At 39.3% G+C, this 26,506-nt stretch overlaps 2 protein-coding genes across 4 annotated transcripts in view; one reads left to right on the forward strand and one right to left on the reverse strand.

Moving 5' to 3' along the window:
• ENO4 (enolase 4) overlaps window positions 1-21,860 on the forward strand; it is a 31,298-nt gene extending 9,438 nt beyond the window's left edge. The window contains exons 7-14 of the mRNA XM_068548625.1: window positions 760-813; window positions 6,019-6,075; window positions 8,260-8,427; window positions 15,322-15,447; window positions 17,094-17,289; window positions 18,804-18,871; window positions 19,384-19,501; window positions 21,241-21,860. Coding sequence (XP_068404726.1) covers window positions 760-813; window positions 6,019-6,075; window positions 8,260-8,427; window positions 15,322-15,447; window positions 17,094-17,289; window positions 18,804-18,871; window positions 19,384-19,501; window positions 21,241-21,371 — 918 coding nt within the window. The 3' untranslated portion in view covers window positions 21,372-21,860. The remainder of the gene's footprint in view (window positions 1-759; window positions 814-6,018; window positions 6,076-8,259; window positions 8,428-15,321; window positions 15,448-17,093; window positions 17,290-18,803; window positions 18,872-19,383; window positions 19,502-21,240) is intronic.
• Window positions 21,861-23,910: 2,050 nt separating this feature from the next.
• Window positions 23,911-26,506, reverse strand: part of SHTN1 (shootin 1) — a 102,119-nt gene continuing 99,523 nt past the window's right edge. For all 3 annotated transcript variants that reach the window (XM_068548628.1, XM_068548626.1, XM_068548627.1), the window contains one exon: window positions 23,911-25,654. In XM_068548628.1, the coding sequence (XP_068404729.1) occupies window positions 25,643-25,654 (12 nt within the window). In that variant the 3' untranslated portion in view covers window positions 23,911-25,642. The remainder of the gene's footprint in view (window positions 25,655-26,506) is intronic.

A 26,506-nucleotide genomic window follows, 5' to 3' on the forward strand; every position in this document is an offset into this window, starting at 1 on the left:
GAGAACTAAACGTTTGTGTCCTACCGTGGATGCTTACAGGAAAAGTACAGGAAGCTCCATCCCATCTGGTAGTATATTGACTGATATTTTATCTAAGCTAGTGACAATCATTTTTTTAAATCTCAAGGTAATTTCTTTATGATAAAGAATTCTTTTTTAGGGAGAATAGTCAATACCCACTTCTATCAATTTTGGAAGACTAGGATTTATATCTGGCTCACCATCTGTCAGATCATGTTCAGATCCTGGCGCCAGGATCTTTCCTTCAGTTAATATCTGCTATTTGGGTACCAGAGCATTTGGCATGCCATTCTTCATCTGTCTCCATATGCAGATCCCACCATCATCAGAATACATTTTTCTACTTTCTAAGTGACAGTGGATTTATACTAATTCAAACATTGTCATGCAGAATCCCTTGATGACCTGTGACATGTATTGCAAGAAGGTTGGTCAGGAGACCATGAAAGAGAATGACGTTAACTTGATCTAACCAACTGAACTAATCAGTTCTGAACAATGAAGAGAGGATAATGAGGAAGAAAAACCTCTCATTCATTTTCAACCAAATAAAAATTGAGGGCTGAAGATTAACATTTAATCTTCTGATTTTGTAGACCATATGTAATTCACTAACCAGAATGCATTATCAGGGACCCTACAGATTTTCTGAGTTAGAAATAGCCGTGTGTGGTATAAGTTTTTATGTTTAAAATTCTAGACTGCAGTTGTGGAAGATCATGTTTATTCTACTTACAGGGTGTGGACATGCTTCTGGAAATTCAGAAACACATTAACAAAACAATTGAAATGGTATGTAAAGAGAATCTATGGTATCTAATAACTGATGCTTATATACCTTCTAGTAACCAAATTATAGTTCATTATGCAACAGAATCAATATTGTTGTTACAGATATGACACATTCCCTCATTGGCTATGGGTCCAGTTTCTAATGGAACTTAACAATCTTGTTTTGATTTCTGAGGCAGCTGGCCCTACGCTAAGATCATCCCTTTGGATTTGCAAAGAAAGAAAGGATCTGGCCCCTAGGATTAGTGAGAGGCAGTTTGGTATAATGGTTAAGGCACAATCACTTGTGCCTGCTTAGAATCCTGGTGTTGGGCAAACAAGCACCCTTGGCTGAGCAGCCCTTGAGGGGGAAAGTCACAAAGGCAGTATGAGGGGCAGCTGTATGAGTCACCGGGTTGTTCCATCATATTCTAACTGGGGTAATGCACAATGATGTGGCAGGGCTGAGGGACCCAATCCTTGTCTTTTATTTTGGAATAATACTGCATTTATAGAGAAGTTGCAGAGATAGTGCAGAGAGTTCCCAAATACCCCTCACCCAGTTTCCCCCAAGGTTAACAGGATACATTACCATAGCGTATTTGTCAAAACTAAGAAATCAACATGCTACATTACTAATAACTAAACTCCAGACTTAATTTGAATTTCACTAGTTTTTCCACTAATGTCCTTCCTCTGTTCTAGGATCCGATCCAGGACCCAATATTTATTTAGTGTGAGGCTTTTAAGCTACATGATTAGGAAGCACTAGCTCCTTCCCCAGCAGGATGGGGGCCGAGATATAATCTCAGTGCGACATAAACGAACTTTGGCTCCAGTGCTATCTTGCCAGCACAGAATATGTGATGGGGGAGGGTGGTGGGGGCCCAAGCCCTACAGTTGATCAGAATTGCTTTAAGCACCAGCCTGGAGCCAGTTTCCGGGGTGCTTTTCAGGAGGACAACTGTTTTATGGGTGACCAGCCTGCAGAGACTCAGACTTGGACAAGTTAACCCTGACCTCGTATTTTGCTTTGCCCCTTACTAGCTGTGTGACCTTGCGCCAATTATATAACCTCTCTGCCTCAGCCTCGTCGTCTATAAAATGGGTGTGATACATTGTGAGGAGTAAACGAGCTGAATATATGCGATGTGCTCAGAGCAGGAGCGGACACAGCAGTGAACAATACACAGCGGTGGTGGTTATCAGAGCAGGTGGAAGAAGTCCAGCTTAGAATATTAGGGAATTCAGGATCTCTGAGCTCTCTGCAATCGTCCTGACTTCCAGATTTTTAATTATACAATTTTAAATATACAATTGATTTTTAATCATACAAGTAGCTCATGAATGTTCCTGTGAAAATTCAAACACTGGTAGAGCTAGTCCCCCGTCCCCCCCGTACTAACTCCGCCTCCCTGGACCCCACAGCCACTACTACCCTCAGTTCCAGTCCCATCTCTAGAGGGACTCTAGACCGCTGTTAAAAATTTAGTGTGGTCTTCTAGCCTTTCTTTTGTATTTAGACACACAGACACACAGACACCACACATACAAATATAGTGTTTTGTGTTTAAAATCATATAAAATTCTGCACAAATCACTCTACAGGTTGCTTTATTTCTTTGCCCTTTTTATTTGTGTTCATCTTTTACTGATATCTAGGAATTCTTTCTACAGTAAAGGCTTCAATCCCTTCTACGTGTTATACGTATTTTCCTCTATCATGTTGCCTGCCTTTTAACTGTATTTTATGCAGTCATAGGGATTTTTTTTCTTTTCAAATTTTGACATAGTAAAATGTATCAATATGTTCTATTAAGGCAGTGGTTCTTTTTTTTTTTTTTAACATCTTTATTGGAGTATAATTGCTTTACAATGGTGTGTTAGTTTCTGCTTTATAACAAAGTGAATCAGTTATATATATACATATGTTCCCATATCTCTTCCCTCTTGCGTCTCCCTCCCTCCCACCCTCCCTATCCCACCCCTCTAGGTGATCACAAAGCACCTAGCTGATCTCCCTGTGCTATGCGGCTGCTTCCCACTAGCTATCTATTTTACATTTGGTAGTGTATATATGTCCATGCCACTCTCTCACCCTGTCACATCTTACCCCTCCCCCTCCCCATATCCTCAAGTCCATTCTCTAGTAGGTCTGTGTCTTTATTCCCGTCTTGCCACTAGGTTCTTCATGACCTTTTTTTTTTTTCCCTTAGATTTCATATATATGTGTTAGCATACTGTATTTGTTTTTCTCTTTCTGACTTACTTCACTCTGTATGACAGACTCTAACTCCATCCACCTCACTACAGATACCTCCATTTTGTTTCTTTTTATGGCTGAGTAATATTCCATTGTATATATGTGCCACATCTTCTTTATCCATTCATCCGATGATGGACAGTTAGGTTGCTTCCATGTCCTGGCTATTGTAAATAGAGCTGCAATGAACATTTTGGTACATGACTCTTTTTGAATTATGGTTTTCTCAGGGTATATGCCCAGTAGTGGGATTGCTGGGTTGTATGGTAGTTCTATTTTTAGTATTTTAAGGAACCTCCATACTGTTCTCCATAGTGGCTGTATCAATTTACATTCCCACCAACAGTGCAAGAGTGTTCCCTTTTCTCCACACCCTCTCCAGCATTTATTGTTTCTAGATTTTTTGATGATGGCCATTCTGACCGGTGTGAGATGATATCTCATTGTAGTTTTGATTTGCATTTCTCTAATGATTAATGATGTTGAGCATTCTTTCATGTGTCTGTAGGCCATCTGTATATCTTCTTTGGAGAAATGTCTATTTAGGTCTTCTGCCCATTTTTGGATTGGGTTGTTTGTTTTTTTGTTATTGAGCTGCATGAGCTGCTTGTAAATCTTGGAGATTAATCCTTTGTCAGTTGCTTCATTTGCAAATATTTTCTCCCATTCTGAGGGTTGTCTTTTGGTCTTGTTCATGGTTTCCTTTGCTGTGCAAAAGCTTTTAAGTTTCATTAGGTCCCATTTGTTTATTTGTGTTTTTATTTCCATTTCTCTAGGAGTTGGGTCAAAAAGAATCTTGCTGTGATTTATGTCATAGAGTGTTCTGCCTATATTTTCCTCTAAGAGTTTGATAGTGTCTGGCCTTACATTTAGGTCTTTAATCCATTTTGAGTTTATTTTTGTGTATGGTGTTAGGGAGTGTTCTAATTTCATACTTTTCCATGTACCTGTCCAGTTTTCCCAGCACCATTTATTGAAGAGGCTGTCTTTTCTCCACTGTATATGCTTGCCTCCTTTATCAAAGATAAGGTGACCATATGTGCGTGGGTTTATCTCTGGGCTTTCTGTCCTGTTCCATTGATCTATGTTTCTGTTTTTGTGCCAGTACCAAACTGTCTTGATTACTGTAGCTTTGTAATATAGTCTGAAGTCAGGGAGCCTGATTCCTCCAGCTCCACTTTTCGTTCTCAAGATTGCTTTGGCTATTCGGGGTCTTTTGTGTTTCCGTATAAATTGTGAAATTCTTTGTTCTAGTTCTGTGAAAAATGCCATTGGTAGTTTGATAGGGATTACATTGAATCTGTAGATTGCTTTGGGTAGTAGAGTCATTTTCACAGTGTTGATTCTTCCAATCCACGAACATGGTATATCTCTCCATCTATTTGTATCATCTTTAATTTCTTTCATCAGTGTCTTATAATTTTCTGCATACAGGTCTTTTGTCTCCTTAGGTAGGTTTATTCCTAGATATTTTCTTCTTTTTGTTGCAATGGTAAACGGGAGTGTTTTCTTAATTTCACTTTCAGAGTTTTCATCATTAGTGTATAGGAATGCAAAAGATTTCTGGGCATTAAATTTGTATCCTGCTACGTTACCAGATTCTTTGATTAGCTGAAGTCGTTTTCTGGTAGCATCTTTAGGATTCTCTACGTATAGTATCGTGTCATCAAGGCAGTGGTTCTTAATGGGGAGTGCTTTTGCCAGGGGACGATGCCCAGAGACGTTCTGGGTTGTCCCAGCTTGGAGGGTGGGGCTCTCCTGGCATCTAGAAAGCTGAGATCAGGGATGCTGCTACACATTCCTACAATGTCTCAGCAAAGGATTATCCAGACAAAGTATCAAGAGTGCCAAGGCTGAAAAGCTCTGCTTTAAGGCTTTTGCTCTTGGCTCAGCTCTGGGCCCAGAGGGTTCAGCAGTCCCACATGCCCCTGAGGTATCAGCTTCTTCTGAGTGAGTCCCCTTGCCTGACTCTTCTACAAGAGCAAAGGATGTCCCCTTGCTCTGCACTCGACATCACACCCCCTTCCTCCCTGGTTGTTACCTGCATCGCACGTGTCTGCCTCACTAGACCATGGCTCCCAAGGCAGTGCCTATGTATGTCGTTCACCACTGTATCTCTCCTGCCTGGCACATCACTTTGCTTCCTATGTTATTTTTACCAGGGATAGAAACTTCAGCTGACTCCACAGTGAAAAGATGCAGGATAACTTCTGTATTTGCATATACTGGAGTGTGTGTGAACCATGTTGATTCTTGACAAACATGCCCCAGCTTATACAGCCAATGAATGCCGGGCATTAAAGTGCATCCTTTAACAGGTTAAATCCTTGTTACAGTATGCCATCAATAACCCAAACTGTGGAAGCTTGTCTTTGGTAATTATCTTTGCTTTTAATGTCAGATGACATTACACACACCAGATTCACCAGATTTAATGACCATGGGCTGCTTCCAAAAGTCAAACCCATCCTGCCAGAGAAGGTGTTTGTACTGTGAGAATATTTAAAACAATATGTTGGGCCTTTAAAAGCAAATGCCACAGTGTGGTTATTCCTTAAGGACAAGGAGGGGGCTTAACAACCTCCTGTAAAAAAAAGAGTTCCTGCACACAGCAGGAGTCAGGACATGATGAGTGAATAATTACTTATATAAGTAGAAATGCATGAACATGTATATCCATGCCTCATACATGCGATTGGAGGCAGAATGTAAGGATGAACTAAAGGGAACATGTGCCTGATTTTGAGAAACAGTTTGAGGTTTATGAAATTAAAGAGTGGCTGGCATCATCCCTGTGTGTGTGTGTGTGTGTGTGTGTGTGTGTGTGTGTGTGTGTGTGTGACTTGCAGTGTGACTGGCTCAACCCCAGAGCAGTGGGCAGGCCAGAGGACCTGAAGCTCTGCTTGCTGCCACACACGTGTCTGAAAACCCCAAGTGATATGTCTTTATCTTCTGTCTCACAGTCCCCTCCTCCAAAACCAGAGACAAAAAAAGGTCATAATGGAGGCAAAAGAGGTCAAGTAAGTAAATGTGTTTGTTTACCATGCTTCTGTATGACAGTTCATTTCTATATTCCCTGCCCCTTTCCCTCTCCCGTAGTCATTTTGCTCCAGAACTGGGCCTAACACAAATGGAAATCACACGGTAATGCTGCTTCAAGGGGACTAAACCAGGCAACCCCCAGAGCTGGAATATCATTCTGCCCCCGCCTCTCTGGCAACAGGCTGCCAGGCCATCATGCTTACAGTTGTCTGGCCAAGTGAAATCTCAGAGGGCTTGGAGAGGCTCTTATGACTAATAGGATTACATGGGAAACCCTCTAGGTGAAGTGCTGGGGAAGATGAATCTCTCCGAATACTAGCTCAAAGGCATGTAGGATGTTTTGGCTTTTAATTTTAATACTACCAAAGAAAGAAAGAAAAGGCACAAAAAGATAGCAATTCCTTCATCTGGTCCCCCAAAAGCACTGAGGCACCATTTCAGATGGACCATTGCCAGAGCTCAGATTTTGCCAGGAGGGTCGGGCAAACAAGCCTGGTGAAAATGGGCTGCAGAGCCTCAGGAGACCAGCTGACCTTGACCAGTCCATCACTTTGGTGACTGTGGGCGCTCTGATAGATACACCTATTATATGCCTGACTTTCAGCAATATAGTTAGAACAACCAACAAGAACCCCGAAGATAATGCAAATGGATGAGGGTTGCTCACATGTGTGATATTTGCTCTGATAACCCTGCAGTCACTACCTGGATGTCAGGGACTTCAGGGTCTGTTGAAGTCATCAGCAAGAAGGACTAGGAAAGGAAGGAGAGGACTTGGTGGAGATAAAAAATTAAGTTCCTCCTTAAACTTGGGAGAGAGAAGAGAAATGTGTGAACAGATACAGCAGTAAGTAAAATCCTTGACAGGTGTGTATACTAGAATTGGACCTTCCAAGAGAGGCAGGGGCTGGTGAACAAGTAGCAAATCTCAGCTCTGTTCCCTTCATTCCAGCAGGTTGTCTGATGTATTCTGAGAAACTTAGACCAAGATCAGCCCTTCCTGAGATCAGCTTTACTAGTCCCCCCGCCCCCCCACCATTAGAAACAGGATAGATGGTAGATTCTAGAGAGGCAGCCACACCAGAATTGGAGGCATGGACTCTAGCTCAACCACCTGGATTAAAATCTGTTCCAAGTTACTCAACTGTCTCTTAAATAGGGATCATAATGGTACCTGCTTCACGGGATTGATGTAAGGAGTAAATGTATTTACTTTATGTAAAGTGTTTAGAATGGTACCTGGCATTTAGTAAGCACCAAATAAGTGATGCCTTCATAGTTTTGAAGACTCCGTAATGAAACTCCTTAACTGACACACAAAAATTTCCCCAACTAGTCCTTTGCCAAATAAAAGGTTCCTCTCACTGACATTAAAAATGTTGGATGGTTCTTATAATTAACTAGTACTATCATCAGTAAAAATGGGATATTTATACCTACTTTCATGTTTGCTCTTGAGACTGGTACACACACACACACACACACACACCCCTTAGTGATACTGCTTCAACTTAGGTTAAAATTGCATAGTGACAATTTATGATGAAGGCACATCAAGGCTGACCTTGCAATCGAAGCATATGGCTGCCTTTCCCCTGAGGTCGTTTGGGTCCTCAAGTCTTCTTCCACTGCAATGCAACCTCAGTGCTGCATCCTTTTAGCTGAAGTCTTCAATCCCTTTTAAAATAAAACCTTTCCTGAAGGAGAGTTAAATTTTTAAGTTTTAACAGTTATAGTCTTCTAAAGGAAAATGGAACATAGGAAAGAGCAGGTTTGGAGGAAGAAGGCCGTTAGGGACAGGCAGGACAGACATTTACAGGGACAGCCTGTAGAGTCACCAACCTGGTGGTTATGGCTCAGGTGAGCCCGTGTACAATGATAGAGCCAATGAAGAGATAATAACATGGGCAACTAAAGAGAGCAAAGTGTGTTCCTAGGTCAAACTTGAAAACCATGGGAGTAAGAAAATTATTCCCAGATACTGCAGGACAATCATCTGCCCGAAAATATGCAGAGATGCGTGGGAACTAGGGGCAGGATTAATCGAGAATCAGAGGACCTCGTGTTTGGAGAGCTGTGTCTGGTTACAAACTGCCAACCACTGGAAGCCCCAAGAACCTTAATGTGCTATATTTACGTGCATGATTTTCTTGATCCTGAAGCAGCAGATCACTGGCAAGATGTCCCATCTTGGCTGTTTAACCATTAATTATGACACCATAGAGCAGCCACTGCTCCTAATACAAGGAATCTGTGCGAACCTGGGGCTAGAAATGGGAACGAATCTCCATCTAGCCATCAACTGTGCTGCACATGAACTGATGGACTATGTAAGTTTCCACTCCAGAACATTTACTTTTTGTTGTGGTCTCCTTGTTTTTAAATTAGAACTCAAAAGAAGAGCCTATCTGTACGTATTTCCAAAGAAATCCTATTTTTTAAGTTAGTATCATGGGAGGGGTCCAAATATACTGGAGTTGAGAAAGGCAAGTTAGCTAATGACCAGACAATAACATAACCATATAACTTTAAAAATTAACAGAAATGTCACAATGATTATATAGAGAAATTCTGTAATAAAAATGACTAAAATGGATTGCTTACATTGAAATCATGAGAACTACTGAAAAATAATTTAACAAACTGGCATGTTCTGCGGAGTACATTCATTTGGTTGGTGAATGCTGAATTGGTCAAGCATAAAAAGTGGGTCAGTTGTAACTATGACTTGATAAGCCCTTCGAGACATGTGGTTCTTCGAGTTTCTGCTGGTGATTCACTTTTTTTTTTTTGAATTTTATTTTTATTTTTATACAACAGGTTCTTATCAGTTACCTATTTTGTACATATTAGTGTATACATGTCAATCCCAATCTCCTAATTCATCACACCACCACCCCCCCGCCACTTTCCCCCCTTGGTGTCCATACGTTTGTTCTCTACATCTGTGTCTCTATTTCTGCCTTGCAAACTGGTTCATCTGTACCATTTTTCTAGATTCGACATATATGTGTTAATATACGATATTTGTTTTTCTCTTTCTGACTTACTTCATTCTGTATGACAGTCTCTAGCTCCATCCACGTCTCTACAAATGACCCAATTTCATTGCTTTTTATGGCTGAGTAATATTCCATTGTATGTATGTACCACATCTTCTTTATCCATTCCTCTGTCGATGGGCATTTAGGTTGCTTCCATGACCTGGCTATTGTAAATAGTGCTGCAGTGAACATTGGGGTGCATGTGTCTTTTTGAATTATGGTTTTCTCTGGGTATATGCCCAGTAGTGAGATTGCTGGGTCATATGGTAATTCTATTTTTAGTTTTTTAAGGAACCTCCATACTGTTCTCCATAGTGGCTGTATCAATTTACATTCCCACCAACAGTGCAAGAGGGTTCCCTTTTCTCCACACCCTCTCCAGCATTTGTTGTTTAGATTTTCTGATGACGCCCATTCTAACTGGTGTGAGGTGATACCTCATTGTAGTTTTGATTTACATTTCTCTAATAATTAGTGATGTTGAGCAGCTTTTCATGTGCTTCTTGGCCATCTGTAGGTCTTCTTTGGAGAAATGTCTATTTAGGTCTTCTGCCCATTTTTGGATTGGATTGTTTGTTTTTTTAATATTGAGCTGCATGAGGTGTTTATATATTTTGGAGATTAATCCTTTGTCTGTTGATTTGTTTGCAAACATTTTCTCCCATTCTGAGTGTTGTCTTTTCGTCATGTCTGTAGTTGCCTTTGCTTTGCAAAAGTTTTTAAGTTGCATTTGGTCCCATTTGTTTATTTTTGTTTTTATTTCCACTACTCTAGGAGGTGGATCAAAGAAGATCTTGCTGTGATTTATGTCAAAGAGTGTTCTTCCTATGTTTTCCTCTAAGAGTTTTATAGTGTCCAGTCTTACATTTAAGTCTCTAATCCATTTTGAGTTATTTTTGCTAATGGTGTTAGGGAGTGTTCTAATTTAATTCGTTTACATGTAGCTGTCCAGTTTCCCCAGCACCACTTATTGAAGAGATTGTCTTTTCTCCATTGTATATCCTTGCCTCCTTTGTCATAGATTAGTTGACCATAGGTGTGTGGGTTTATCTCTGGGCTTTCTATCCTGTTCCATTGATCTCTATTTCTGTTTTTATGCCAGTACCATGCTGTCTTGATTACTGTAGCTTTGTAGTATAGTCTGAAGTCAGGGAGTCTGATTCCTCCAGCTCCGTTTTTTTCCCCTCAAGACCACTTTGGCTATTCAGGCTCTTTTGTGTCTCCATACAGATTTTAAGATTTTTTTTGTTCTAGTTTTGTAAAAAAATGACATTAGTAATTTGATAGGGATTGCACTGAATCTGTAGATTGCTTTGGGTAGTATAGTCATTTTCACAATATTTATTCTTCCAATCCAAGAACATGGTATATCTCTCCATCTGTTTGTATCATCTTTAATTTCTTTCATCAGTGTCTTATAGTTTTCTGCATACAGGTCTTTTGTCTCCCTAGGTAGTTTTATTCCTAGGTATTTTATTATTTTTGTTGCAATGGTGAATGGGAGTGTTTCCTTAATTTCTCTTTCTGATTTTTGTTGTTAGTGTATAGGAATGCAAGAGATTTCTGTGCATTAATTTTGTATCCTACAACTTTACCAAATTCATTGATTAGCTCTAGTAGTTTTCTGGTGGCCTCTTTACGATTCTCTATGTACAGTATCATGTCATCTGCAAACAGTGACAGTTTTACTTCTTCTTCTCCAATCTGTATTCCTTTTATTTCTTTTTCTTCTCTGATTGCCATGGCTAGGACTTCCAAAGCTATGTTGAATAATAGTGGCTAGAGTGGACATCCTTGTCTCGTTCCTGATCTTAGAGGAAATGCTTTCAGTTTTTCACCATTGAGAATGATGTTTGCTGTGGGTTTGTCGTATATGGCCTTTATTATGTTGAGGTAGGTTCCCTCTATGCCCACTTTCTGGAGAGTTTTTATCATAAATGGGTGTTGAATTTTGTCAAAAGCTTTTTCTGCATCTATTGAGATGATCATATGGTTTTTATTCTTCAGTTTGTTGATATGGTGTATCACATTGATTGATTTGCGTATATTGAAGAATCCTTGCATCCCTGGGATAAATCCCACTTGATCATGGTGTATGATCCTTTTAATGTGTTGTTGGATTCTGTTTGCTAGTATTTTGTTGAGGATTTTTGCATCTATATTCATGAGTGATATTGGTCTGTAATTTTCTTTTTTTGTAGTATCTCTGTCTGGTTTTGGTATCGGGGTGATGGTGGCCTCATAAATCAGTTTGGGAGTGTTCCTTCCTCTGCAATTTTTTGGAAGAGTTTGAGAAGGATGGGTGTTAGCTCTTCTCTAAATGTTTGATAGAATTCACCTGTGAAGCCATCTGGTCCTGGACTTTTGTTTGTTGGAAGATTTTTAATCACAGTTTCAATTTCATTACTTGTGATTGGTCTGTTCATATTTTGTATTTCTTCCTGGTTCAGTCTTGGAAGATTATACCTTTCGAAGAATTCATCCATTTTTTCCAGGTTGTCCATTTTATTGGCATAGAGTTGCTTGCAGTAGTCTCTTAGGATGCTTTGTATTTCTGTGGTGTCTGTTGTAACTTCTCCTTTTTCACTTCTAATTTTATTGATTTGAGTCCTCTCCCTCTTTTTTCTTGATGAGTCTTGGCTAATGGTTTATCAATTTTGTTTATCTTCTTAAAGAACCAGCTTTTAGTTTTATTGATCTTTGCTATTGTTTTCTTTGTTTCTATTTCATTACTTCTGCTCTGATCTTTATGATTTCTTTCCTTCTGGTAACTTTGGGTTTTGTTTGTTCTTCTTTCCCTAGTTCCTTTAGGTGTAAGGTTAGATTGTTTATTTTAGATTTTTCTTGTTTCTTGAGGTAGGCTTGTATAGCTATAAACTTCCCTCTTAGAACTGCTTTTGCTGCATCCCATAGGTTTTGGATCGTCGTGTTTTCATTGTCATTTGTCTCTAGGTATTTTTTGATTTCCTCTTTGATTTCTTCACTGATCTCTTTGTTATTTAGTAACGTACTGTTTAGCCTCCATGTGTTTGTGTTTTTTACGTTTTTTTCCCTGTAATTCATTTCTAATCTCATAGCATTGTGGTCAGAAAAGATGCTTGATATGATTTTAGTTTTCTTAAATTTACTGATGCTTGTGACCCAAGATGTGATCTATCCTGGAGAATGTTCTGTGTGCACTTGAGAAGAAAGTGTTATCTGCTTTTTTTGGATGGACTGTCCTAAAAATATCAATGAAATCTATCTGGTCTGTTTTGTCATTTAAAGCTTCTGTTTCCTTATTTATTTTCTGTTTGGATGAGCTGTCCATTGGTGTAAGTGAGGTGTTAAAGTCCACCACAATTATTGTGTTTCTGTCGATTTCCTCTTTTATAGCTGTTAGCAGTTGCCTTATGTACTGAGGTGCTCCTTTGTTGGGTGCATGTATATTTATAATTGTTATATCTTCTTCTTGGATTGATCCCTTGATCGTTATGTAGTGTCCTTCCTTGTCTCTTGTAACATTCTTTATTTTAAAGTCTATTTTATCTGATATGAGTATTGCTGCTCCAGCTTTCTTTTGATTTCCATTTGCATGGAATATCTTTTTCCATCCCCTCACTTTCAGTCTGTATGTGTCCCTAGGTCTGAAGTGGGTCTCTTGTAGACAGCATATAGATGGGTCTTGTTTTTGTATCCATTCTGTGAGCCTGTGTCTTTTGGTTGGAGCATTTAATCCATTCACGTTTAAGGTAATTATCGATATGTATGTTCCTGTGACCATTTTCTTAATTGTTTTGGGTTTGTTTTTGTAGGTCCTTTTCTTCTCTTGTGTTTCCCACTTAGAGAAGTTCCTTTAGCATTTAGTGTAGAGCTGGTTTTGTGGTGCTGAAGTCTCTTAGCTTTCGCTTGTCTGTAAAGCTTTTGATTTCTCCATTGAATCTGAATGAGATCCTTGCTGGGTAGAGTAATCTTGGTTGTAGTTTCTTCCCTTTCATCACTTTAAATATGTCATGCCACTCCCTTCTGGCTTGTAGAGTTTCTGCTGAGAAATCAGCTGTTAACCTGATGGGAGTTCCCTTGTATGTTATTTGTCGTTTTTCTCTTGTTGCTTTCAATAATTTTTCTTTGTCTTTAATTTTTGCCAATTTGATTACTATGTGTCTCAGCATGTTTCTCCTTGGGTTTATCCTGCCTGGGACTCTCTGTGCTTCCTGGACTTGGGTGGCTATTTCCTTTCCCATGTTAGGGAAGTTTTCAACTATAATCTCTTCAAATATTTTCTTGGGTCCTTTCTCTCTCTCCTCCTTCTGGGACCCCTATAATGCGAATGTTGTTGCGTTTAATGTTGTCCCAGAGGTCTCTCAGGCTGTCTTCATTTCTTTTCATTCTTTTTTCTTTATTCTGTTCCGCTGCAGTAAATTCCACCATTCTGTCTTCCAGGTCACTTATCCGTTCTTCTGCCTCAGTTTTTCTGCTATTGATTCCTTCTAGTGTATTTTTCATTTCAGTTATTGTATTGTTCATCTCTGTTTGTTCTTTAATTCTTCTAGGTCTTTGTTAAACATTTCCTGCATCCTCTCGATCTTTGCCTCCATTCTTTTTCCGAGGTCCTGGATCATCTTCACTATCATTATTCTGAATTCTTTTTCTGGAAGGTTGCCTATCTCCACTTCATTTAGTTGTGTTTCTGGGGTTTTATCTTGTTCCTTCATCTGGTACATAGCCCTCTGCCTTTTCATCTTGTCTATCTTTCTGTGAATGTGGTTTTTGTTCTACAGGCTGCAGGATTGTAGTTCTTCTTGCTTCTGCTGTCTGCCCTCTCTCACTTTTTAAATATAAAAGTATTTCCAAGTTACTGAAGTTTTTGGAGAATAATTAATAATACTAATTAACATCAAATTCAGGGCACATGACCAAATACAATTCCACTTTAATTTGTGATTCTTTTAACTTCAAAGGAAATCTTGAATAGTATATAAGAAACCTAAGTTTCAGCTGACTTCTAAAAGTTATTTTCCTAAAGAAACTAAGCACATAAAGGAATATTTAATGCAATTTTGTATTCTTCACATAATGATTGGTTCCTAGGCATACCAGTAAGAAAAATAATTGCATGTTTTCATCAGCAACATACACCAAGAATTATGAAAATACTGACTGCTAGTGTTAACTAGAATGGGTATTTATTGCTTATATTCAGTAAAATGCTTTAGCTTGGTATCAGATAATTCTTACAATGTTAGTTCAAAATCATTATCATTTCCTCTCTGACAAGATAGGATGGCATACGTTTTGCAGTATAGAAACTGAGAGCTCTTGCTGCTATATTTTACGTGAAAAGAAGTATAGAATCTTTTCAATGATGGACTTCTTAGGAACCTGCTTAATTCCAATGGAATCCATTCTATTAGCAGCAATAGGAAGGCATTAATAAACCAAAGAGCCAGTCTGGTCCGTTCCACCTTCCTCCCAGTACCTAAATATCCCAGGTGCCATCCCTGGACACAGACTTGGACTGGACATAAGGGTGCTGTGTTTGCAGAGACTACACTAGATCCTCCAGCTTCGTTTACTCCTATGCTTAATGACTTCGGGGTGTTCTAGACTTCAATGAACGGGTTGCACTAGAACTTCACTTTCAAAACAATATTGTTACTACTAGAACTTGCATGTTTGCCTCCACATAAGTCTCTTTACATTTCATATTGGTTGTTAGTATCTCAAAAACTTAGCCCCGCTTTCAAATTTTAGAATATTCGCAGAAAAGGAAACAAGCTATTCATTCACTGTGAGCTGAACGATGGTAGTTCTAGTGAGTAGGCAGGTCTGCATTGCTATTCTGTTTATGAATTTATGTTATTGCCCATCTATCCAAGCACTATCTGGCACCACGTTATAAAACTTAAGTAAGAAATTACTCCCCTCCTTCTCTTTACTCGTTTTTTTGTGCAGAAGGCTTCATCTGAAGTCAGTGGGAAGAGATCTATGGGGCATCCAGAGGAATGCTGACTTGATTTTCCCAGGTTGACATTTAACAGATATTTAAAGTAAAATGCATAGATTTCTCAGGTGAATGTGGCCTGGAAATAATCTGTTTGCAGTCTTTTATATGAAATGAATGAAAATGAATTTGAATCACATCTTTAATGTTTGAAGAATTCATCATTTATTCTTTAATATCTTCCTTATACTTATCAGAGTAAAGGAAAGTATGAAGTGATGATGGGAACCTACAAAAATGCAGCTGAGATGGTTGACCTGTATGTGGAGCTAATCAACAAGTTCCCTTCAATTATTGCATTAATTGATCCTTTCAGGAAGGAGGTAATAGGATTCAACTTGAATTTTATAATAAAACAGAATAAAATCTTCCTTTTGGATCTGTAGATTTGAAATGTGTTGTAATTTGGGCTGGGGCTGAGTTGCTTTATTTTGGCATTTATGAGAAAAGGCACTTACTAAGCAAATGAATAGCAGAAACACATAGGAGTGTGCCTGTCTACAGAATGAAACAAGTATCCCCCAGCACTTCAGGAATACCTGTGTATTTACAAGCAGCCTGACTGATGGCAGGCGAGCCCAATGTGCTAGCTGGTGCTTCAATAGGTTAATCACATATCATTTCCAAGTGCTCACGGAAATAGGACTTCAACTAGGCCAAATGTTTTTTAAACCTAAATCCAGTTACTATGCATGCATAGAAGTTACAAAGCCATATTTTTAAAAGGTGTGAGATATTGAGGTTTCTGATTTATTCACACTAATGCATCTGACGAGGGTTGTTTATGTGCCATAGAACTCTCTCTTCCTAACCCACTTAAACTTCAAAACTTACGTTTATTTATTTGTTTGTTTATTTGTTTATTTATTTATGGCTGTGTTGGGTCTTCGTTTCTGTGCGAGGGCTTTCTCTAGTTGTGGCAAGTGGGGGCAACTCTTCATCGCAGTGCACGGGCCTCTCACTATCGCGGCCTCTCTTGTTGCGGAGCACAGGCTCCAGACGCGCAGGCTCAGTAGTTGTGGCTCACGGGCCTAGTTGCTCCGCGGCATGTGGGATCTTCCCAGACCAGGGCTCGAACCCGTGTCCCCTGCATTGGCAGGCAGATTCTCAACCACTGCGCCACCAGGGAAGCCCCAAAACTTACGTTCTTGATTTTATGCATTTGAGAACCAGTAGATATAGTGATCAGGTACCCTCTTTGAGACAACTCACCTATTTAAATTTGAGGGACAAAGAGAGTGCTGGATCTTACTGGAGCCCCAGGCTCTCTCAGTCCCATCTTTCCTTTCACAGCCTGTGCTACAACCCAGCGCTTGTGGAAGATGCTGAGCCTAGTTCTTTAATCTTGCCAGACCTATCTTCTGCTTCTTGTCCCGAGGCTCTGGCCACAACTCTCTTTAATGCGATAAGATGTACCTAAATGGCCTGTTCTAATGGGACAGGTTGAAATCTGGTACAATGGCTGGGAAGACTGTATATATCTATTTAAATAATGAGCATTTCATATCATTTGGTGGTCTCACCAATAAAAAATAAGGGTGCTGGGAATGAGGGTCTATGTCCCTGCAGGCTCATTTCCTTCAGTTGGCTTTTTACCAGAAATAACACTAAAATCTCCTAACCAACCAGTCTTCAGCAGCATCATGGATAACACAGTGGGTAGGAAGAGCCTGTGTTTGAAGGACATCAGAATTAATGTGGAGAATAGCATTTAATGTGTATTAACATTTTATTCACTAGATCTTCAAGCTCAAATTTAATCACTCTAAGTTGCTGTTCCATGAAGCTTGTTAATTTGTGTGGCTGTGGTACGGGCAACATGAAGCCACAGATGCAAACAAACCAAGCCCCCTACCCCTGTTTTGTGTGTCTCAAAAAGGTGTATAGCTGATTATGTGCTGCATGAGCCCTGTCGTTTTGTGATGATGTCCCACACATTGTAATGATCAATTCTTAAATATTTACCCAGGACTCTGAACAGTGGGACAGCACCTACAATGCTCTTGGTTCCAAGTGTTACATAATTGCAGGCACCGCATCCAAAAGCATCTCTAAACTTCTAGAGGATGGGAACATCGGCATCCTCAGATGCAGCGGGCTGATCGTAAAACACACAAATCAAACTACGATGTCTGACTTGGTGGAAATGACCAATCTTATTGACAGTGAGTAAAAAGTATAGCTCTGAAAGACTCATAATGCACTTAAATATGCAGTATATCAGTTAATAAAAAGCATGGAATAAATCTTGGAAGAAAAAAACACCCCAACCATTTGTGAGTGATTTGGTGCTGGAAAACAAAATGCAGCTTACTACTGATTCACTTCATAATGTTCCAATAACAGCCCTGCCCGGGGGCCCTCCCCTTCAGGGAGGGCTACTGCAAACAGGTGGCTGAGGCCACAGCCCTCTCAGCTTCACACGACACCACAGTGATTTTTTTTCAATCACTAGCCCACACTGGCTATTTTTCAACTCCTCAAAAGTTTCAAACTTTTTACAGCCTTGAGGTCTTTGAACATGCTGTTCCTTCAGCCTAGAATGCTTTGCCCTGTACCATTTAGTTGGCTAACTATTCCTTCAGGTCTTTTTGCCTTAAATGAAACCTCTTCATATCTATATGCCTTCCCTGACTTCCCCCACCCCTCACTGGCTGCTCTGAACCTTTCTTATCCTATATTTTCAATTGTAGTACTGGTCACAATTACTTGTAGGCTATTTAATGTCTGGTATCCTCCACTAGACTGTAAATTCCCAGGAGTTCATGGGAGTCTTGTTCACTTATGCACAGGGCCTGAAACATGCATATCGTGAGTGGGTCTCAGGAACTAGGCAGCAGGCTGGTCTCAGACCTGGAGCAGGACTCAGAGCGAGCCTGGCAGCCAGGGGCCTGGGCTGGCGCCAGAGGATGGAATGAAATGCCTGTAGTCCCTTAGCCTGCAGGCTGCCCTGGTCTACGGCCCAGGCAGGGTGGCGTGCAGGTGGTGGATGGAATGCCCCAGGGCCTGGTCTTTCCTCCTGGGCCTACCTCTCAGCAGCCATTCTGTCATCCACTCCAGATTGCTGCTCTAACTCCTGCCTGTAAGACACAACTCTGTCACCATAGGAAGAACTTTGGCTTGCAGTCTTGTAGACTGTGCAAATTTTAAGGGGTTTTGAGATCTTCAAGTGATTGATTAAATACTATCAACACTGCTTTCCTAATAAGTCAACATTCAGAACGACAGATTCCTTTGAATAAAATTTTACATGAATTGTGAAATCCATTATTTAGGCATATGACGCCCTTGCACTTACTGTATATTTTGACTCAAAGTTGCACATTGAACATGATTGACCTTGAATTGTGTCTTACAGCTTAGAAATGCGTCAGTCTAATTTGAGCATTTTTCCTCTACAGCGGTAATAATGGTGCCTCTTACAATTTATGGTATGTTAAATTTGATGAAACATGGCATTCATTTAGTATTTATCACCTAAACTACTACAAAGGGGTAAACAAATAAAATCAGGGCAATAAAAATGCAAACGTTTGGGTTAGAATTCTCAGGTGGTCAAAGAATTGACTCTTCGCAGTTTTAAATCTCTGGCAAATTTTAAATTTTGATCCCAGAGGCTCATATATTTGATGATTGTTTCCATACCATCTAAAACTGAAAAGAATTCCTCTGCTTACAGGTAAGAAGCACATCGCTGTCTTTGGAAGTGCAGAAGGAGAGTCGTCTGATGACAGCCTTGTCGATTTGGTAAGTGCTGAAAACCGGTCAACTGCAGAATTGCCAAAACACTGCTTTTATCCCAAATTGGTATTTCAGAGAAAGGCGGTCTTTGGCAGAGAAAGTCATGTAACCTTTTATGAAAAAGACTTTCTTCCTCCCAGACAGCAAATCTTTGAACTTTTAAAAAGAAGAAAAATTGAAGTCCTGGTAAAATGACGAGCACACTTAAATGACTGGGGTGTGCACTTGCGATCTTACCTCCTAAAATGAAGTAAGAAAGGCCAGAATGTTCTTAGATAAAAATCAGCATGCTTACACGACTAGCAGAGCATCTGATGTACAGTCACACTATCTCTTTACCTTTGACACTTTCAGCTTATAAGCAGGCCACTTTACTCATGTAACAAAATGAGAAATTAACTTAATGAGAGTAAAAACAAAACAGCACACAGGGGCAGTGTCCTTTCTCCCTCAAGAACTGTTTGTAGTTTAGCAAAATATGACTCCATTTAAAATAAGCCGTTCCCCCACCTCTTTAGGCCGTTGGACTTGGTGTCCGGTTTATCAAGTTGGGAGGTCTTTCTCGTGGCGAACGGGTGACTAAGTACAACCGCCTCTTTACTATAGAGGAAGAACTTGTCCAGAATGGAACACTGGGTATGTGCTGCTTTCTTGCTTAGTTTCGCTTAGCCATGAATAAGAGAACAAAGATTGGGAGATGGGGGAATAGAAGTCTCTCGGCAGGAGGGCAGGGAAATCCAAAGACTATAAATAAGTGCTGACAAAACTAGGATGGCATTTGCCATGTGTATTGTTTTCTTAATGGATTATCTATTTACCTGAATGTTTAAAACTCTAGCCCTAATCTTGATGAATAGGCTGTGTGATGCTTTTCAATAGACTTAATTGATTGGAATTTCCAAGCCTACCTTTTGTTACGGTCCAAATTATACTTAAGGTTTTTCTGCACAGCCCAGGAAAGTTAAAGGTGGATGTTTTCCTGGTGGTTCTTGGCAACAACTCGTTTTACTCAAGTAGATAGCATGTTAATTTAATGTACCTTGGAAAGGCTATGGTCTCAAGAGAGATGAACCAATCATTTACGACATCAAACTTTGTAAATCTGCATGGGTAGAAGCACCTTATGTACTGGCTAACTGGAGAGCAACACCCCAAATATACATTTTTACTCTATATATTACTGTGATAGCCAAAACAAAGCATGCAAAAACATTTAAAGAGACCAATAGTTGTCTTTGAAATTCTGAAACTATTTTGTATTTTAAAATAGAATTGATATACTGCAAAAAAAAAAGTTACGTTAATTAAGCAGTGTTGACATACTTGTATACCATAAATGAAACTATAAAATGAGATAGATGTATTATAGAATGTATTGTGGAACATACCAATTATTGAATATGAAAGCAAGGAAGTCCTACTTTGTGACTCAGCAATAGGCATTTTTTAAAAAGTGACCAAGAGAAATAGTAATTATTCATTTGTCACGTTTAACATAGGTGATGACCTTGTTTTCTAGAAAACAAAGATATAATTGGGAGACTATTTCTAAGTCATGCGAGGGCAGTCAAAAGTTACTTTGTATTGTTTAGTGTGTAACAACATGAAGGCTTGTTTTTTCAAATAGGTAAAATTATACTGTTCCTACATTTCAGTCTGATTATTTTTTTGTCATCCTGACTTGTGGAAGCTTTAGGTTCCTTCAATGACCTATCACATTTCCAGCCAGACTTCACCACAAGGGAAACAGCTGCTTCAGGGCATCAAAAGGACTCTAGTGACTGGAGGCCCAGCCCCTCCCTGGTGACAGTGCCAGCCCTGAGCATTCCGGAATGGATTAACAGATTAGTGAGGATTTCGCTGACATTGGCAGTGGTCAATAAATAAGAAGGGGACCACAAAACTGGAAAACCAAATCACTGCACTGAGAGACTGAGTAGGAAATCTTGTCAAAAGCTCAGCCATTAAAACACTGTCCCTGCCCGGAAACACGTGGAACCTGACCGGAATAGGCTAAGTCCTCAGTGGTTTACCTTGGAATAGTCAGTTGGCAATGGTCTGTCTCACGCAGAGTACCAGCCTTTCCTCTAGTTTATCTTCCTCTTATCCTTTGCTGCTCGGCCTCTGCCCAAAGTCTGCTGTAAACCAAATGTTCCAGAATGTTGTCTAAGGGTACACTGCAAACTCAACAAGTGTATTGCAGTTAATGTATAAACAATGACATGCCCACTTTAAGGTGGTTCTAGAATCCTTCCTAATGGTGATGTGACACCTCTGGACAGTTCTAAAGATGACCTCCTTTAAATCATGTAACAAAGAACGTCAAAATTGGCACCACTGGATTAGACAGTAAAATTTATTGTTGTTTTTAATAGGTTTCAGTGAAGAACACACATTTTTCTACTTGAATGAGGAAGCTGAAAAGGCTGCCATGGCTGGTGAGCTGCCTGAGCCCCCAGAGCCCATCTTCGCCACAGAAGTTGTGGAGCAATCAGCCAAAACATGAGTGTCTTCCAGACGGGCTGCACACACCCCAGCTGACAACCACACCACTGGTATTATTAGACTGGGAGATCTCAAGTATGTCTTCATTTTGGTTTTGCTCTAAAACTTCACTAACTCGTGTGCTTTTTCTTCTTTTAATTTCACTGTTTGGTGAAATACAGAGATAGTATTTTGCCCCGAATTATACCTGTGAACCTTGTCTTCTGGCCATCACATTTCTATGGGGATCTTGTTTGTATACGAGCTCTCCTGTCCATTTTGGGGGGTCATGACCCAGTAAAGGAGTACAATATTTTTGCCACCAACTCCACACTCAGTTCAAACACCTCATACTTTACAAGTCAGAACATCTCTGAAAAAAATCTTTCACACTAGGAGCTCTCTCTGCCAGGAAGGTGTACATCTTCTGTTTCACGGATTTTTTAAGAGCCAAATAGCTTCCTCTCACTTTCCTACCCTTAATTCCCTTTTCTCTGATTCCCATCTCTTTCTAGATTTTAGTTGTTCATCTATCATTTATATCTTTGGGGGTCTCCTTAGATCCTTTTTGGAACAAGAATGAGCATAAGTGAGTAAACCCATCAATGAATGAATATTCTTAAAGCAATTAAATGCCCAATCATTTTTACTACAGAATCTAGTAGGTGATTAAAAATGATGCAACATACAGATTGGCTGAATTGTCTCTTCTGAAAGCCAGTATCCGGGTTATAGCAGAGGATGACCAGAAATAAACATATTCAAACACATACCTATAGATATAATAATATCCAACTGCTTTATATGATTTAGATTCTCTGTTCAAACTGTTACCATTTGTCTTTCCCCCAAATTATATAAATTGCTATGTACTGACCTGTGGGAGAGTTGGCTAAGTTTAGATTTCTGATATATTCTATAAGTTTTTACTAAGCATACTGAGGACCTCTCCTTTTGAAGAGTACTAAGAGGGGAAGGTAATGGCCTTATGGCAGAGCCAAGGCCTTACTGTAAAAGCAGTGATTTAAAATAGGCTCAGTGGCAGATTCTCTCAGAGCACAGGGCAGGAGAACTGGTTGGTATCACTCTAAGTTGGGAGAACTGTGTCACAGTTTGTTGTTGCTACTGCCTTTCCTGATGCTTAGCAATAAACAACAGATGAGTGTTCAGATAGCCTCTGCACATGTACACACACACACACGAAATATGGGAGATCGTATGAGAGTATGCCCTGGAAATGTGACAAAAATTATAATGAATGAAACTAGAGAAAAAAGGTACAACCAAGTTAATAACTGAATAACTACATTAAATTAACCAAAGAGGTGATTTATTACCTCAACCAAGTCAACACTTTAATTTCAGTGCTGAGCACAGCCTATTCACCTTTTCCTTACTTGAGGATTGGGGTCACCAATGGATGTGTAGCATTTCAAGTTTTTGAAAGTGATAAGCACTGTTTCTATTTATATATTTTCTCTCTCTCTACATATATGTTAAAGGATATATAATAGATATAAAACATATATATATATATATATATATATATATATATATGGAATTACATGTAAAGAGATGAAAGAAACTCATCATACCCTGTATTAAAAAATGGCAGTGGGACTGGGAAATGTTAGTGCTCCGAAGAAACTTCAAAACAAATGCAATCCTTAAGTAAGGGCTGCTTGATGATCTTCCTAAGGTCAGTGATGATAAGAGACGGCTATCCATTCTCCACAACTTATTGCCATATAAGCTGAAGCTGTTCCACGATGAAAGTGATTAAACATGTATAGTGTGCGTTTATAAAAATCATCCGAACTTTGTTTTTAAGATTCTGTGATACAGACTATACACTACACCTACCATACAACCTAAAAATGGTCTGAAAGATTAACGATAATCTCTACCTGTACTACGCCATTTCTAACAAACATTTACTGTTAACAAAACAGGTAAGGAAGGAGGAATTACCGGCGAGCAGCCAGAGCCAAAACACGCATCTGTTTTTATCAGGCCAATCAAGGCGGGATGGTTACAGCCCTGTTAATTCCCTCCAATCAGAATTTCCACAGGACTGATCAACTGCTGAAACCACTGTAGGTGAGGAGTTTATGTGAGACTATCTCAGATACAAAAGGATGCTAGAATTAATTTTAGCAAATTAATTTTAAATGCTTTGTGATGTTGGTGAAGAAATAAGCAGCTCAGAAAAGGCAGGAACACTTTCAAAATACTGTACCAGTGACTAAATGTTGCCTGGTCCAGCTAACACATTTCACAAATGGTTAACTTCTTACCCTGGAAACGGTGTGTGGTTAAATATGGAATGACAAGTGTACAGATTTTTATATTCCTAAATATGTGTAAGACACATGCCATCAGACTGATAACAGACACAGGAATGCAGAAAGCAGGAAGAAACAAAGAATAGAATTCCTCAAAATAAACCATTTTGTGGATTATTAAAAATTACTAAAGTTATCAAGTCTTACACAATTTTCATATTAAAGAATGTCAAGTTTGGGGAACTAAACCAAAAATGTCAATAACCACAATTGACCTTTAATAAGGGAAACTTGGTGCTTTTTAATAAGTGTGGTGAGGAGAGTTCAAATCACAGCATAACAGAACTTGTTTAAGTGAATTAATGCAGTTTGTAGTTAGTATATCATATAGCAGTATTATTCAATTAGGGGAAATCACAGTTGAAAAACATTACATTATAATTCCCTATGAGTAAACTGATAAGTAACTGTAAAATCATCACTGGAAGAACATGGAAACAATCAAGCATAACGAGCCTACAGAAAGATAATTATCTCCAAATTTAGGAAGTACATTTACCTGCCTATCCACCTTTTCAAGCCTATGTTTAGCATACGTGCAAAAATAAAATACAACTACTGCAATTATTACTATCATTTTCTTTTGCCCTTAGGTGAGAAACACCTGACAGCTTCATGCTGAGCTATGCTAACAAAACTAAACCTTTCACTTTCTTTAATAGTAAAATTACCATTACTGAATCACTGTCATAAAAAAATGCACTCAAGTACATGACCACTTATTTTAAACAAACATCAGTTTTGAAACAATCAACTTTGAAAAGCTGCATAAGGTTTTTTTTTAAATCCCTGATTACATTTCTATTTATTCACTGTGGTAGACTGAAACACTGTATTTTTAGAGACTACCACCTAATTTCTTTAAAAAGAACAACAAACCTGTGTAATGTAGAACAGCAGTGAAGCAAGACAATTGTATGCTTGTCACCCATCTCCACTGTACATAAGAACTGTGATAAAATATGGTCCTTGTGCCACATGAGTCCATGAGAAAACACAATTAACTCACAGCACAGAACACACGGTTTACCAAGATAATACTCTATTAAATTCAGGGTTTGGACTTCCACCTCAATTCTGCCTTCTGGCCACTAGAGCCTTCCCTCCAAAGTCCTTGGGAGGCTTTGGACACAATCAATAGTATGTGTTTTTCATCCCACAGTTAATAATGTGTGTAATTAACACTGGGTATGGGACTACTAGTTTGAGATCAGCTCCTGAATTTTAAGCTTATCTCAGTACATCCTAGAAAGTAATTTGTATGCCACAGTGCCTAACAATTCCCATGCTACTGAAGTTTCTCCATCAAAAAAGGATCAGACCCAAAACAGGAGCTTCTTTGGGGGCTTTTAAAATCACCTTAACCTAGTCACTTCTGTTTATCCAATTATACATAAGTGCTGCAAACTTTAATCATTACATTTGATTAGTGGTATGCACATTACCTAAAAAGATAACATGAATTTTTTGTAAACTTCTAAAAGAAGTCACACTTAATACAGTAACTAGAAAAAAATCTTATCCTATAAAGATTAAAAAAACTATAAAGAATGTGTACTTTGCTAAATAGCTTACTTATATTTATAAGTGAACTTACAAAAGTGACATCAAAAAAGAACCTATACTCTGAATACAGTGACAAGAACAGAATGTCTATAGCCCTTGCCAATACACCAAAACTAAAGCATGTGCTTGTTAAAAAGGACTTCTGAACATATCCGCCTTCTGGTTTATGGATCAGCAGTTGGAGCTGTCTGTATCTCTTATTTTTTCAACACTGTCTTCTTTGTATTCTGGTTTAATTTCACCTTCATCATCCTTGTGTTGAGTTGGATCTTTTTCAGCGACGTGGTCTTTGGTTTGGGGTTCATATGTGGAAACAGGATCTAAAACTACAACTGGTTCAGCTTGTTTTTCACTGCCAATGTATTGTCTCCTGCATCCAGTGTTACTGGGAGGCCTAGGGGATGAACAGTTAAACAAAAAAATTAAAAGCAGAGAGAGAAAACATTTATCTTTCAGATTCCTGGATTCAGACGAGCAAAAAACCCAAAACATTCTAAGTCTAATCAACATGCAAAAAGTGGTCTTTGAGGTGCCAGCCATTAAAAAAAAAAAAGCTATTAGATTACATATTAGGAGCACAAGGCCAGAAGACGGAAAAAGTCGGAGCAATTAACTGCATAAATGTTAAAAAGGCAAATGCACCTACCTGCTTAATTGCATGCTCTTCTCACAGAAGCACAAAGCTCCTGGATACTCTGTGCACACCTCCCCACTGCCTGCCGCCCCCAGACTCCTGTCCCACCCCCACTTAGCTGGAAGGAGCCAGTTAACCCCTCACTTGTGTGCCGGGGTACATGTGATTGCAGATTAGTTCTGAGACTGCAACAAGGAGGGAAATAAACCACTCCCATCCCTGATGGGCAGCTGAGAGATATGCCAGCTGCTGCCATTACTGGCAAGAACAACTCTGGTCAGACCTGTGGAGGGATGAGGGAAAGGAACAAAGGCAGATGGGAGAATCCAGAGAAGAAGTTGAAATGCTAAGTTACCATACACTTTTTCTAAAAAAGGAGAATCATGTTTGAGAAATTTCTTATTGAATTTCAAATGTGGTTTCTTTTTCCACTGAGGTTCCCTTTCTTCTCTTCTAAGAAGCTATTGCTTCTCAAGCTAAATGGGCAACAATTTCCTTATGGAAACAGAGATGTCCTGAAACACTCTTCTCTTTTCACGTGTCAGGAAATTAGGCTGTGGGCACCTAGTCCTCTCAGAAGTCAGGTCAGAAGCCATCATCTGAAGGTACTGG

The sequence above is a fragment of the Eschrichtius robustus genome, chromosome 7 (genome assembly GCF_028021215.1).
Source record: "Eschrichtius robustus isolate mEscRob2 chromosome 7, mEscRob2.pri, whole genome shotgun sequence".
Taxonomy (NCBI): Eukaryota; Metazoa; Chordata; class Mammalia; order Artiodactyla; family Eschrichtiidae; genus Eschrichtius; species Eschrichtius robustus.